Source organism: Mycteria americana, chromosome 6, assembly GCF_035582795.1.
Source record: "Mycteria americana isolate JAX WOST 10 ecotype Jacksonville Zoo and Gardens chromosome 6, USCA_MyAme_1.0, whole genome shotgun sequence".
Classification (NCBI taxonomy): Eukaryota; Metazoa; Chordata; class Aves; order Ciconiiformes; family Ciconiidae; genus Mycteria; species Mycteria americana.
Genome location: NC_134370.1, coordinates 27039900 through 27055636, shown reverse-complemented (window position 1 = coordinate 27055636; position 15737 = coordinate 27039900). Strand labels below are relative to the sequence as shown.

The 15737-nt window shown below is 35.1% G+C and overlaps 1 protein-coding gene across 9 annotated transcripts in view; it reads left to right on the top strand.

The window, feature by feature from the left end:
* KCNMA1 (potassium calcium-activated channel subfamily M alpha 1) overlaps positions 1-15737 on the top strand; it is a 532021-nt gene that overhangs the window by 317994 nt on the left and 198290 nt on the right. For all 9 annotated transcript variants that reach the window (XM_075505159.1, XM_075505158.1, XM_075505166.1 and 6 more), the window contains 2 exons: positions 2997-3090; positions 6774-6885. In XM_075505159.1, coding sequence (XP_075361274.1) covers positions 2997-3090; positions 6774-6885 — 206 coding nt within the window. The remainder of the gene's footprint in view (positions 1-2996; positions 3091-6773; positions 6886-15737) is intronic.

The window sequence follows — 15737 nt, the reverse complement described above, 5'->3', positions numbered from 1 at the left end:
CAGGGCAAAGGGGAATTATAGTCCTTGATAGATAATCAGCAGGGTAGCCCTGCATTAAGTAAAATAAAATTGGTGCTATGAGTTTTTCTTTTCAAAACACAAGAAGTCATGGCTACAGCAGGTTTTTTTCAATTTTTGTGTAGCAAATTAAACACGCTCTTTCAAAGCGCACATAAATGTTGCATTTAGAGTTACATTACTGTAATTTTTATCTAGTTATATTAAATTTTTCCTATCATTGTTAGTATAATGTTATTCCATTGATTTTAATGTAGTTTCTCTTGGTTTTTAGCAGTATAAATGTGTGAAACCACGCTTACAATGAAGCACACTTGCATGGAAGAGTAATAAAAGCATTTTTAACAGTCTGTTGCCTCCTTCAGAAGTGAAACCTTTGCTGACCTAAAGGGGTGAACTCCGATAAGACAAGCCATCTGATTTTAGTTTAAGACAGGGAATATATTATTAGTCCTGAAGACCCCAGCACACTATTTTCTGGAACTCTAAGAACTATAGCACTTCTGGTTTTGGGAATCTTGATGTAAAGAGGAGTTTCAAATTGGCTTCCTTTCTGCAGCAGGCTGAATGGTGCAATGATAAAGATTAGTGGCCATATTTTCCTCTCGGCTCAAACATGAGCTACTGATGAAAACAAAAATTCCAAACTGAATAATATCACCAAAATTTAATTTGGAAAATTGAAAATCTTGTATAGTCCATCCTGTGAGTATAAATAATCATTTCTTTAGCCTTAGTGACATGCCTTTCTGACAAAATCATCATTTAAAATTAAAAGGAAAGGACATTGTGTTTGTCTTTGAAATTGATAACTTAGAAATTGAGAGAGAGATGATCTCTGAAATGAAGGATGCTTTAGGGATATGACTAGCAGAAAAAGTAGCTCTGGTATTAGGTAAACAAAAGTCCCAACTCAGGATTGTGGTCCATTGTGCTATTTTGCAAGCGAGATGAAGATGTATTATGCATTAGCTAATTTGTCAGATCTTTTAGTTTTTTGTAAAGTACAGCCGTTAGCTGCAACCTTAGCTGACCTTATCTAACAATCATGACAAGTACCAAATAACTGTGGAAAGGAAGATAATTAAGCTCTCTATCCTAGTTATAAACCTGTGCAATTCCACTAGCTTCAGTGAATTTCTGCAGCTTTTACAGGAACCTAACCCGGAATTAAGGGTCCAAGCCTCTGTGTTGGTGCAGGGTTTTTCATTTTGCTTCTGCTGTACTTCCTGTGATTTCTGTTGATAGGGTGCGTAGTGACTCAGTGTGTAGCCTACCTTATTTTGACAAAATCCTTTGCTCTCAATAATGCCATACAGAAAATGATCCTGTTGGGTTCTCAGATTACATCCACTCTTTTTGTAGCTAAAGCTGTATTTGTAAAGTATGAGGTGCTGTCTTCCGTCCTATATGTTAACATTTGGCTTCTCTTCCCTTCTGCCTGCTTTTGTAAATCAATTTTATTTGAACTATAACAGAAATGCTTCATAACTTCAATGTTTTTGCAAATAAGTTTTAAAAACCCATTTTAATATGATTTCCTATAGCACGGAAACTTCTTAAAATATAAAGCTATTGTACATCAAGGAGAATTTTGCTGTATACATTCATGCATCTAAAGACAGGAGAGGGCATGCTGTACTTAACTTGTTTGACCTGTAATGTATACAAGGAATGGAAAATTTGGCTGCATGTGTAATGACCTGGTAGCCCAGGTAATTCCCTTTATGCCTTAAATTAGGTAACTGACATTCATAACACACAGAATCTTGCTTGTTGAACAGTCTAGCATTATATTTGCAGAGCTACCGCTATACTAACTGGTATTACATTCACATTCAGTGATTTATTTGACCAGGGAAGCCAAAGAATTTCTTCTTTCCTAAAAGGATGTTTTCTAGGGTTCCAAATGATCAAATGAGCTACGTTCTAGTTTTCCACTTTATTACAGTTGTGATGAATAAATGATCATTTGCAATATATGTGTGTATATATATGTGTATATGGTGGGACATTATGTATATATAGTATATACATCAGCATATATTGGGACACGACTTTCACTTTGGTCTGTGGCTTCAACATTGTTCTGTGGCTTCACCAACCTATTTTAGAAACCTCACAAATAAATCACTAATCATAGTTGTGGAAGTTATACCCTTCCTTAGATAAAAGTATATCTATAAAGTACCAGTTTGTATAGAGTATGCTTTGGACCTGTCCCACTGTTAAATAAAGCATAATATAGTAAGCTAGAATTTGCAATGGCTGCCTGACACACACAAAGGTATTTTAATTAACCTGCATGCAGAAATTAACCCTTAGAGTACTGCTTCAAATTCCTCAATTTATTTTGTTATTTAATTTTACCAGTGGGCTATGCTGCTTTTATACTCAGCTCATAGTATTGTACATAAAGTACATTAAATAGCCATACACGAAAAAGAAGTGAGAAAAAGGAAAAAAAAAAAAACGCAAAACCTTCTTATAAACAAGGGATTCTACAAGACTAAGTACCCCAGGTTGCTAATGGGTAATGTATTCCTAAGCAACTACTTTTTTTTTAAGGTTTTATGTTATGACATGAATTAAGAACATGTAATGCTTCACTGTAGCTGTGTGCTTGTTAGGTTTGTTCCTAAAGTGTCATAGGTATGTCTCCTATAGAAAGAAGTCAGTTCTTTAAGGGTTAATGTGGGGTTAAGGAATCCTGAGGTATTCTCCTGCTTGTCCTTCCCTAAAGGTATCTGCATGTTAATTCTCAGATATTACCTGAACAGGTGAATATAAAGACTGTATGAATGACTAACTGGATGAATGAAATAATTCACTTGATATGCTTGCTTGTATCTTGTAAACAACTGGAAAACAGAAATGTGATTTCTGAATCAAGGTCTTTAATGAAATGCATAAAAATCTCACCAGAGTACTCACTCATATACTGACAATTTACTCCGATTTCTTTTTCTTTCAAATAGCCCAATAGAATCCTGCCACCATTTCTACACAGATTTCACATTACAGATCGACATGGCTTTCAATGTGTTCTTCCTACTCTACTTCGGCTTGCGTGTAAGTAGTGTGTCTTTGATAGCATGAGTCAGGGAGGGAATATAGCTATTGGATAGAGAGAGTCTTTGAATACAGCCTGACTTTACAATGGCTGGAAAAATTAAACTAATATCTAAAATGCATGAGCAAAGCATTTGATTAGGAACATTTAGGTAATAATAATAAGCATCTAAGATCACTAAGGAGACCGATAGTTTATAAGCTAAGCCATCTGTTCCAGAATGTTCTCATGTGGTAGAAAGTGAAAACTGTTACAGTTCAGTGCAGGTCAGTGACGTTGAATCTAGTTTCAGTGTTCTCAATGGAGTGATAACTACCTCAGCAAGACTAGTGAATACTTGATCTATTCCTGTGCTGCTAGATATGTCTTTGGCAGTCGAAGGTTGGGATAACAGCTGGTAGAGCTGCTGTATTCAGTTTTATGCACATCTACTTTCCCAGACTGCTAATGAATGCTTTGCAGAAGCTGGAAATACTAGTCAACATGCTGAAATGTATATCCTTAGAATATATTTATCACTTTCTGAAAATCCAGTAATGCTGTTTCAGGATCTAAATTTGGGACATCTGAAACAGGTAGGCACTTTTAAAAGTTTGAGCCAGTAATGCTTGCAATTCAAGCTGTTGGGGTTTTTTTTGTTTGGGTTTGGTTTTTTTTTTGGTTTTTGGTTTGGTTTTTTTTTTTTTTTTTAAATACACTTTGAAAACTAACTTTGCTTATTGTTAATTGGCAAATCAGGGAAAAAAGGCCTCAAACATAACAGAGCTATAAGGAAGACCTCATGTGAGCAGAAAGCCTGCCACATTGGTCTTTAATTTTGATACAAGTATTACCTCGTGATCTTCCTTTGTCCATTTTGTTCCTGAATCACAAGAGCTCCTATGTCACAATGATAGTTGAGTTCCTCCTATTTAACTTCTGACCAACTTAACCAACTTTTTCTGATGATCCAATAAGGAATTTTGTTGCAAATCTAGGTTACTTCATTACCCAGTCTAGATGCAGTATCTAACCTTTAGCTAAATAGATAAATTCCTTCAGTATTTACACTACTATGTATGTGTTCTAAGCTGTATTTTAAAAGCATATAGTGTAATAGCCCCTAGTTCTTAAGGATTTAGGGGGCTTTTGTAGACGTCCACCAGGCCTGCAATATAGGTTAACTTTTTGACATAACAGATTCAATGCACCGTACTTGTGAACTTCCAAGAACCTTTTTTTTAGAAGTATCCGAATGCTTTGTAAATTTTGTACTAGTTATAAGGTTGTATGTTCTTACCAAGAGAATTAAAATTACGTATTGGCCACTCTTACTTACTCAAAGCGGTAACTTAGGCTGCATTATCAAGAAGCAGAGCACAATAACAGAGAATATACTGAGAGTTGATGCTAATACTTTCATATCCACACTGTGTGTTTTTTGGAAGGGAGAGAGAGTAACGTAGAGTCCACTCTGGTCCTGTTGACTGAACACACTTTAGCAGTTACAGTATGTGAAATGCACTGCTAGAACACCTTTTCCAGTTTTAGTTCCAACCAAAACAAATCTTTGTGTTATCCAAAACTGCTTTGTGATGCAAACTGAAATATGGTAAATGGGGATGATAAGGATTCACTTCAGGTTAGTACTCCCTATCTAAGTTAAAATGCTAATATAGGTGTAACTTCAGCAGGACTTCTTGGAGAACTGAGCTACCTGTCCACCTGAGGAAAAGGTGATACTTGGTTGTGTGGATGCAAGAATTGGATCGATAATGAATTTGCTAGTTATGTAATAAGCATCTCATACCTTTAGCTATTTTAGGGTTTGGGGTTTTTTTCTGATAAATACCTCCTGTGAGGACTCACTGGCAAATTAAAGTATTAAAGAAATATTTTAAAATCTCATCCTTCTCCATCTGTTCTCCTTGAAATGATGTTGCAACTCAAAATCATATAAATATTACCATATCTTCAGTTCTAGAAGATATTTGTGTTCAAACACACATGTATCCATTTAAAAATCTTTGTTGGCTAGTATTCAACTATGTGAGAACTCAGAAGTGAGGTCTGCAAACCGCTGATGAAGACTAAGCCCAAATTGCATGAGTTAGCACATAATCAGGCAATAGGGTCTGGCAGAGATATGGCAAGTATGGAAGTAATCCTTTGGAAGTGACAGAATTATGCTAGTGCTTCTAGAAGAACATGATATCTCTTCAAGCGTGGTAGGATTGCTTCTGTAATGAAATGGGCTTTTATTAGTTGCTAATTACCTAAATGAATAACTGTTCAAATACGTCCATAGAAAAGTATGAGTGGCCTTTACAGTCAACAAACTTTGTTTTCATTGTTGAATAACACACTTGAACCTTTTTGAAAGCCTAAATGTTGTGCCCTGTGGAAAGGTAAAATGCTGGTTAGAAGGTATGTTGCAGGTTATGAAAATATTGATCTGACATCTTAAAAAGCTTTTCGTTCCAAATAGTCTGACTACTTCTAAATTCAACAGAAGGGAATTGAAAGCTTCTGCTGAAACTGGATATTTTTGTTCAGTTTTCATGCTGGAGCATTGATATTGAGTAATACAGACTAACAAAGTGTCAATTTATTTTTGGGTTTGAGTCTTTTCTGAGGCAAATGCTGCTCATGTTGTCTGTCTTCTTTTTAAGTATGATTTCAACATTCTTGACATCAGCAGAGTCCCTTTCCAATATTTTATCTGGGATTCAAGCAGAGTTGGTATGCACCATAAACATTTTCTGTTACAGTTTTAAAGTAGTTCTTAAGTAAGGAGATTAAGTAGATGAAATAGAGAATGTCAGTATTTGCTTTGGAAGAAAGACAATGGATATTGTCTGTAATTAAAAAAATACAAGCACTGTTTTGAAATATGTTAGTCCAAGTTTTAAGACTTACATGAGTAAAACCGCTCCGTTAAATATGTTCATGATGCACTAAAATTTTATATTTATTTGTATATTTAGATTTCATATTTATATAAAGCATATGTTGTAATTATTACTTGAATATGAATATTAGTTTGACCTTATTTAAGTACATAGATGAATAGGCAAGTTCAAATCATGATGTCCTTGGCATCTAAGTTTGCCAGTTTCCCTAGGCTGATTTCATAGTCAGGAGAGAGAAATGACCTCATCCATGGCACAATTCGAAGGACTGAAGTCCTGAATTATGCCTTGTAGGAGTCATCCTGGTGATTACCTCTGGATAGGATGATAATGGGACTCTTTATAAACTGTCATGTATTTAGAAACCTGTGAACAGCAAATACATGATGAGTCTACTACCAACATGTTTGGTGTGCTAGAGCAAAGGTGATATACTTTGAAATATTTTATACTTACCTACACTTTCCTAATATTACTTGATACATTGTTAATAAATGTGGAGAAAATGGTTCTTAGCACAGATATTACAATTCATCATATAAACGATCTGTCTTTTTAGTTAGACCTTTCATTTTAATCTCAGTGTGATTATCAAGCAATGCACAATACAGACTTCTTTCCAGTGAGACACGTTGTTTTGTCTGGACTGACCTAAAACATCAGTTACTTCTCCGCTAACTTTGGAGTTTTAGAATGGAATTTTTTAATTCTAGAATGGAAACTATTGCATGTACTTGCAACCACCATGAGCATAATTTGATTCTTTATCCCTCCCCCTCTTTTTTTTTCAGTTCATAGCAGCCAATGACAAGCTATGGTTTTGGCTAGAAGTTAACTCAGTAGTAGATTTCTTCACGGTCCCTCCAGTGTTTGTGTCAGTATATTTAAACAGGAGTTGGCTTGGTAAGTAAAAAAGTTTTTCCTTTTAATAGCTGTTATAAAAATACTTAAACTTTGCACATTTTGATGGAGAATTTCTTCATCTTGTGGCATTGTGTAAGCAGAAGAATGTTCCAAAATTGTTTTTGCAGTGAATTTGCCATTTCAGCAGACAAGTGGGTTATGTCAGAAAAAGCACTTACTAAGTCCATTTTGTTCTTGATTCATTAATATAATCTCCTGCTCTAAGTGGTGGTGAACTCCAGCTTGGAAGTACTGTCTAACAGGAGACCGTTTCTGTAAAATGGTGAATTTGATGTAATTGCCTCAGCTTACAACCTGAACAGGTGATCGAGACCATTCATTCACCTAACTGGATTGCCATGAACCATTGTCAACAATGAAATCAACAAATTTTCTTTACATTTTGAGCCAATATAGCTAAATTTTAAATCCACTGAAACAACAGATTTGGAAGATTTGTTTAGACACTGGGCTTAACATTTGTGTAGGACTGCTAGGAATGCATTAGAAAAGAATATGCCACATGTAAAAGGGAATACAAAATTAAGCAGAGCAGACAACAGAAATTAAATAAAGAACACCCATAATGTGGCATATGAAGTTTCTTGTACAAATTGCGTATTCTTTCTAGTTAAGTAAAATGAAGGTCCAAATTTGGGATTTTTTATTCAGTGAAAACTTCCTAAAAATGGCATACTTGTCTAAAGGCATGACATTCACAAACATATGAAACCTCAGAATGTGACAATCCGTTTCTCCAGAAATTCAGACACTCATTGTCCCTGAAAACTGAAGAGAGTGGTCATCTTAAAATGTTTCACAAGGAAAGGAAAATAAAACAGAGGATCTTTTATAGTATTATAATATTTTCAACTTGATACAGAAGTGCAAAGATGCAAAAATTATTGATGAATTACTGTTGTATGAAAAGAGATTAATAAACGTATAACCATGTTAGAGTTCATACTATATACATCAGTGGTTATTAGTATGCCAAAGAAGAAAGCAGTAAAACAGCAAGGAAAGATCACTACAGATCCTCATATGATTACTATCTTCATCACACGCTTCTGTCACGTACGTATAACGAAGTAATGCTTTTTGAAGGAGAAAATGTCATACAGTTCCATATTGATACGAAATCAAATAAAGAAGGTATGTAAATAAAAAACAAGCTTGTGCTTAAAAGAAAATTACTGATTTTACTAGCTATAACTCAATCCCAGATTCTTTGCATTATGTGAATTAACGGGATGTGTTTTCACACTTGAATGCAAGTTTCCCAGAACTTTGAGACTGAAATCATTGGAGATGAAGGCTATCTAAGAACAAAAACTAGAATCACAGGATCCATACAAAAGGAATATGGAATGAGAAAATAGCAAAAGTGCAAAATTTGGGAAATGAAGCAGAGAGACAATTATTTGAGATTAATACCCTTTGTGAAAGTGACTGCATAATTGACTGACTCATGGTGACACAGCAATCTAACTAACAGTACCAACAGGAATAATGAGAGAGTTTTCCCATTTAGCAGTTTCTGCTGGATAGTTTTTACAAGCTTTATGTCATTTTGCAGGAAGAGTTAAGCATAGTACTTATATTTATTCATAGGGTTGAAAGGATTTCCATCTCTCTTAATTACACCAATGTCACTTTTTATTGGTTTCTTGTTTATAGTCCCACTTTACCTGTTTTCTAACGGAATCCTCCTGAGACATTTATCACCTGCTGAGGCACAGAATTTTTTTTTTTTATGTAGTCATCTTAGGAGTGACATATTTACAATGTTTGAGCTTTGCACCTGCTTCCACTGCGTTTATTCTAAAGGGGTTTTCTCTTTAAGGAAAATAATCCTTCGTGAAATAATTCATTAGTTCAAAAATGTGAATTATTGGGGTCCCTGACATAGCTGTAATTTAGATCAGCAAATTATTACTTTGAGATACTGTGATGAAAGAGTTTTTAAGCAAATACACTGAAGTGTATTAATGAAGATTATCTATTCCTTTACACCTTTTAAAGAGATGGCAAAATTTACTCTGCCTGTGGAGCTGAAATACTTCAGGCATACTTGTAGGTAATACAGTGGCAGGACTGGGAGTGTGAGTGGAGGGGAAGGGAGGGTGTTTAGACCATATTATTTACAGTTTCAGGTTAGGTGCCTACTTTTTGTTTTCCTTTTCTCTAATTTTTGTAATTGAGAGACATATCCTTGTGTGGATGGTGATTCAGAACACATAAGTTCTGGTTTCTGCACCAAGGGTCCCTGTGGAAATAGGAATCACAGGGAGGTTAGCCTTCTAGTGAGGCAAGTAAATAGGGAGTGCTTGATGTTAGGCAATGCAAAAATCATTTAACAGGTTCAGACTTCAGTGTATACCAATAATTCTTTGCATGTTTTAAGAATTTCTTACTGATTAAGCAGGATTCCTTTATAGGCGTTAAATTTCAACATCATTTAGGAGCCCAAATACAAATGGAATGTACTGTGCATCAGGGTCTTTCCAGTTTATTTCACTATTGATTCATGTAAGTCAGCTGTGATGAGTTCATCTAAGTACTAGACAGAATGAAAGTCACCAGAATGTGGCTCTCTGAATTCCCAATTTCACAAGAACTGTCCTGGTTTAGCTAACTGACAACAAAGTAAGTACGAACACACAGTTTAAACAGTATTTAAAAAATCCAAACCATCCTAAATAAAAGTAAACTTTGCCTTTGGAGCACTAAATGCTCATAGAAAGATGTGAAGTATAGCAGAGGACATGTGGTCTGAATGTTTCAACTTTTAATGTACTGTAAGGGAAAGCCAGTGGGTTTTTTTCCTTTTCTTATGCTAGTTCAGAAATGCCACCATTCATCTATTATGTAACCCTTAGTATGTGAAGCCTTCCACTTTCCCTGCTACTCTTTTGTGTTCGATTGCTGATAAAAAGTATTTTTGTATCTGTCCTTGTTTCAGCTGGGATAGGGTTAATTTTCTTCCTAGTAGCTGGTGTAGTTCTGTTTTGGATTTAGTATGAGAATAATGTTGATAGCACACTGATGCTTTAGTTGTTGCTAAGTGGTGTTTACACTGGTCAAGGACTTTTCAGCTTCCCATGCTCTGCCAGGTGCACAAGAAGCTGGGAGGGAGCACAGCCAGGACAGCTGACCCCAACTGCCCAAAGGGCTATTCCATACCATATGACATCATGCTCAGTATAGAAACTGGGGGGAGTTGGCCAGGGGCAGCGATCGCTGCTCAGGGACGGGCTGGGCATCGGTCAGTGGGTGGTGAGCGATTGCATCACTTGTTTTTTTCCTGGGTTTTGTTCCTCTCTCGCTCTCTTGTTGTTTTCCTTTTCATTAGAATTTATTTTTTTTTTTTTTTGTTCCAACTATTAAACTGTTCTTATCTCAACCCACGAGTTTTCTTACTTGTGCTCTTCTGATTCTCTCCCCCATCCCATGGTGGGGGAGGGTGAGGGAGGGGCTGTGTGGTGCTTAATTGCTGACTGGGGCTAAACCACAACAGTATCTCAAAATGCTGTATATGAGCAAAATTTTCAATCAGTATTCATAAAGGATGTTGTTTCAAATCTGATCTTCCACCTAGATTCCAGTATGCAAACAAAATTCAATATGCAAGATGGATCAGATTATGCTTTTCCATCAAAAGTTTTCTAGGAATGGTAGGGTATTCACTGTCTAATTTACAGCTGAAGGCACAACAGCACTTTAAACCTGCAAAATATCAATTTTTTTATATTTGATAAATCCTTTAGAAAGGATTTCTAGGGTATCATTTTTGCTAGCATAGGGGTAGCATAAGAAAAGAAAGTACACGAGCAGAATACAGCTGGCACATGGAATAATCTACATATTATTGAAAGATTGGGGGGAAACAGAGAAAGGGAAGAAAATTGTAATGAATCTAATTCAGTAATATACATTGCTTTGACAGTCGGCATAAAAATTTGTTATGTTCTGACTTAAAACTGTACCGATACAGACATCAGTGTGTTTTCTGATGTTCGTTTGCATCTAGATCCCCTTGACATTTTTCCAACGCTGTTTTGCAAACAGTAGCATTTATGTAGATACTTACACATAAACTAAAGCTATACTTTATAAAATCATAAATATTTCTTGCATAACACTGTACAAGAAACTTTCTGACAGTGATAGAAGGTAATTCTCCACATGGAGTGCAGGCTTCTGGGGAGTGGAGAGAATCTTCCCAAGGGAAGAATGATGACAGAAATGGTGGAGTTTCTGGCTTTTGAGATTTTACAGGTAATTTTGATAGTTAATTTCAACCAAATTATTTCAGTGCATTGCTGAGTTTAGATACTGTCTTTACAGTCTAAGTGAAAGTAGGCTAAAAAGGTTGTTGGATGAAAACAAAAAATTTGCAATAGGAGAAATAACATTGTGGTAAAATTCATTTTTTTTAACACAAAGTCATCATGTACTGAGTATCGTAGCTAAGTTCCAGATTCAGCTCTTCGTTTCTTTGGATAGCTTGCAGTCTGCCAAGTCGGAGAGCCCTGAAACAAATGAACATCTTTCAGTTGTATTCAGTAATGATTTACAAACACTCTACACACCACTTAAAACTGTTATTCTATCTTCTATGATAGCACAGGCACTTCAAATAGCTGAAATGCCTTTTATCATGTACTTGTATGCTTATGAAAAAGGAAATATTGATTTTATGAGCAGACTGTATTGGAATAAATTGTCTTGACAGGATGGTATTGTTAGAGGAAGATTAAACACGTAAAAAATGATCTTGGCTTCACATTTACAAGGACATGCGAATGAGGAACAATCAGCCTTAGAACTACAGTGATTTAAATAAAGCCTAATATATGGATTTGATAGTGTCTTATATTATTGAATCACAGAAATTAAAGATAGAAAAGATCTATTAAACAATCCATTTCCTTTTCCTGACCATGTGCTTTCAGTGCTTCATCTATTCTACAGTACAGAATTTCAAGCGATAGAAACTGTTTGATTCCTAATAGATTCTATTACCAGGAAGATTTTTTTCATCATCCTTCTTCCCTGAAATCCCCTTTAGTCTAGGCTGCTGCTGAAGCCGTGCTATTTTTTAAAGAAAATAATTCAAGATTTACAGTGGAGAAAAGACGACAGACAACAGGTGCAAATGTAGACTCATGCACAGCATAGTGAACAAATCTCTTTGTGTGGTGATTAGCATAGTTATGGAAAAGAGGGGATCCTTTTCTCCAGTCCTTGCTCAAATTCTTTCCAGGTCCTGTTACAGACATCTCAGGTAATTTTGGATGAGGCTTGTGGTCTCAGTATCAATTCCTGGTCTGAGAAGACTGTTTCCAACATCTCTGGTAGACATTCAGCTGTTTTTGCGAGTCAGAGAAGGAAATTGGTTTCCCTCTGTGGAAAGAGATAGATGGCTTTGGAGAAAAAGCAGTGGGTCTTATTAAGATAGTTAAGCTGATGGTGTGAATGCCTCCTGGCCATCCAGCAAGCGTGCTTCAAGATGAAGCTTTAGTTAAAAATCTGTGATGTGCAAACAGCATTTGTTTTTATATACTTTAGACTATAGACTTTTTGACATAAGACTTTTTTGACATAACATCTATAGAACAGCTCAGCCTGAAACCATATTTGTATCTGCAGAACACTTTATTCCTTTTGGAAAACATATATCTTTTAAAGGAACTTAGAGCAATACCTTTGTTATGCTGACGCAAAGAAGTGCTCTGATAACTAAATTGTAGGGATACCAGTGTGAGAGACGAATTACGAGTTCCAAAACTTTATAATCGTTTACTGTCTTTTGATGCATCCACAGGTCTCAAAACTATCCTTTTCTTAGCACCTTAAATTTGCAATCATTTGCAATGATTTTGTTGGTTAAGTATTGTGCATTTCTGCCATCTATTGGCGAAAACTTTGAATACGCATCCAAATTCTACAATATTTCTTACAAAGCTAGTGTATTTTATACAGCTTTAAAGCATTTTGTGTCGTTTTACTTACATTAAAGTTATTTTATATATAATGGAAGCTGAATTCTGTAAAATTTCCTAGGAGAATTGTATTTTATGTATATGTGCATATTCACTACTTTTCTGTGCAGTAACATTTCTTCATACACTTCAAATGCCTTCAAACAGGTATCAGAATGAATTTAATGAAAATAGTTCTGAATACTTAATCTGCTTGGTGATTTGTCAATAATATGTAATTGAATGGACTGTATCACATTTGTATTATACTGAAGACAACAATTTCTTTTGCTTTTTTCTAGATACCGTAATCAGTTCAGTTTTCACAGAGCATGTACATTTTGATAGGGTACCCGTTAAAGTGATACTTCAGAAAAGGCTTTTGAGTTGTTACAATATTAATAGCAAAAGGTAACCTTGTGACAAATATGTATTTGTTGTAACATCCACGATCAACTCTAATGAATATTATTGCACGCAAGTGTGAAAATATGCTTCTCCTCTCTCCTCCACTGATGAGAAGTCAAACAAGTTAGGCAAAAGACACTGGAGCAGAGGAGAAATGCAAGGACAGTACTAGTCTCAAGTGTCATCAGTTCCTGTCATCTAGCTGACATTCATAGAAACTGTGTGCTTGCTTCCCTACAACTCTGAATTCAAAGTAAACAGGATAATTTAAATCACCTTGTGTTCCCAGTCTATCACTGTCTGTGAGTGGTACTTAACACTGCATAGAAAATTGACCCTAAATTAATTCTGTTTTCTATTCCACTCTGATTGGGAGGGGCCACAGATGGGGAGTACCTCAGTTTTTCCTGTGTGAACGAGTGGCAGGCTTAGCCCAAAAGTAGTCATACTCTCTGAATGTTGAGGAGCTATTGCAAATTAATATCATAGCTGATAACAGTTATATTGCTTTAAATAAAAGTGCTTCCTATTTTGTCTGGCTGGCTGGCTGGAATACTTTGACCTCTTGCATCTTTTCTCCTCCTGTCTCCTTCTGAGAGGAAAAACTTGAATGAGCAAGAATGCGTCTTTAATAGAAAAAAAATGCAGTCTTAAGTTTATAGTTACCTATAAACAAATGCATATAGTTTGTTGCCATCCTGCTTTACACGTGATCCCAAGCACTGCTTGTCACTAGCTTGTTCTCTGCGTTATCAAGCCTTACATCCTCTAGTATAATTGGTTAACTTTATTAGCGTGGATTTTACTTTCCCTCCAGAATATTTATAGAAATATTAAATAACTTAAGGTCAAGAACACATCCCTGACAAGACTCCCAGGTAAGACATGCCAGGTTCATTTCAAGACTTAATGGTTCTTGGTCCCTTTAATGAGTGCCATGGCAATGCTGAGTAAATTACATCAGTATTTATAGCTTTATCATTCAAACATGACATTTAATGGAAAAGCTAATGGGATAGGATGTTTTTCTAAAATGTATACATAAATATAATTCTTTATCTTGACCACTTAATTACTTCATAGTGGAAGTCTTTGTTTTGTCTGAGATTGATTAATAGGCTTATGGTTACTTCTTTTAAACATTATAACGGAAATAACATTAATTTTCTTAAATATTTATGAAACTTCTATAAACTATATGTACCAGACTCACTGAAAACCAACATCAAGTAGTCCACAGAGTGAGTTTTAAAAACTATTGTATGTGAGTTGCCCAGACACGATGACTTAAAAATGTCTGGCTTAACAGATTTGTTTATTAACATTCTCCTTAGTCATGTTAGGAAGCCAGGTATGCCATCATTACATGATTGGCTTTTTCTCAGTTATAAAATAAAATATGTTTGGGACACTTCTGCCTTTTCTCCATTATTAATGAAATGTCCACTGTGTTGCTTGTAATAGAACACTACAATTAAAATGTCTTTTATTTGCAATGCAGTAATTCTGTGGTTGGTTAACATAGTTCATAAACAATTTCTTCTTTTTGAAATTTGATGTTTTTAAATACAAAATATATATTAATATTTTGGTCTTCTGGGGTTTTTTGGGGGGTTGTTTTTTCTTTTTTCATGAACAGTAAATGTCATCAGTATTTTCATTTAAACAGCTTAAATTTGAATTCCATAATAACTTTTTTTCTTGTGTGCCAAGATGAGGTCGTATAGAAAACCCTCCCTTCAATGAAATATTCTTACTGTTCTTTTGTGGTTATACTATTTAGAACTTCTAAAGGTATATTAATATTCTTCAGCATATGTTTTTCAGATAGACATTTCCATGGTGTAAACCAAACTTTTTTTTCCCCACATGTATTATACAAAGGAACATAAGCAGCTAGACTTTACATTATCTGATATACCCAAATTGCCTATTGTCATCATCGGTTAATATTCTATTTCATGTTTTTTCATTAATAAATATTCATGATCATAGTCTGCCAAATTTAGTGATTCAGAAACACAGAATTGTCATTTTGGTATAGATGGACTGCTAAATTCTAAGTAGTTTGTAATAACTGATTTTAACTTTTTCACTCATATTTCATTCAGTCATACTCCCTCTAGGATAGTAATAGGATGGTAATATCAAGTATATGGGATTTGTGCTGAAAAATAAATCACTGCAATTCCTCATAATAGCCCAAAATTTTGCATTTTTTTGTAAGATGTTATGTAACTTTCTTCTCTCCATATCCCTTCTTGTCTAATCAAAATATGTTCTCAACATCTGGATATTATGTGAAAAAACACTCTAATGTTTTCTTGTTATCCTGCTTTTTATTATCCAGTTTAATTACTTTATGACTCCTCTTGTGTGCTCTAATGGTTTCAGTGGTCTTTCAGACTCTGTGATTAAGTCCCTTCTGCTCAAATGAAGGCTTCCCAAACTGTATGG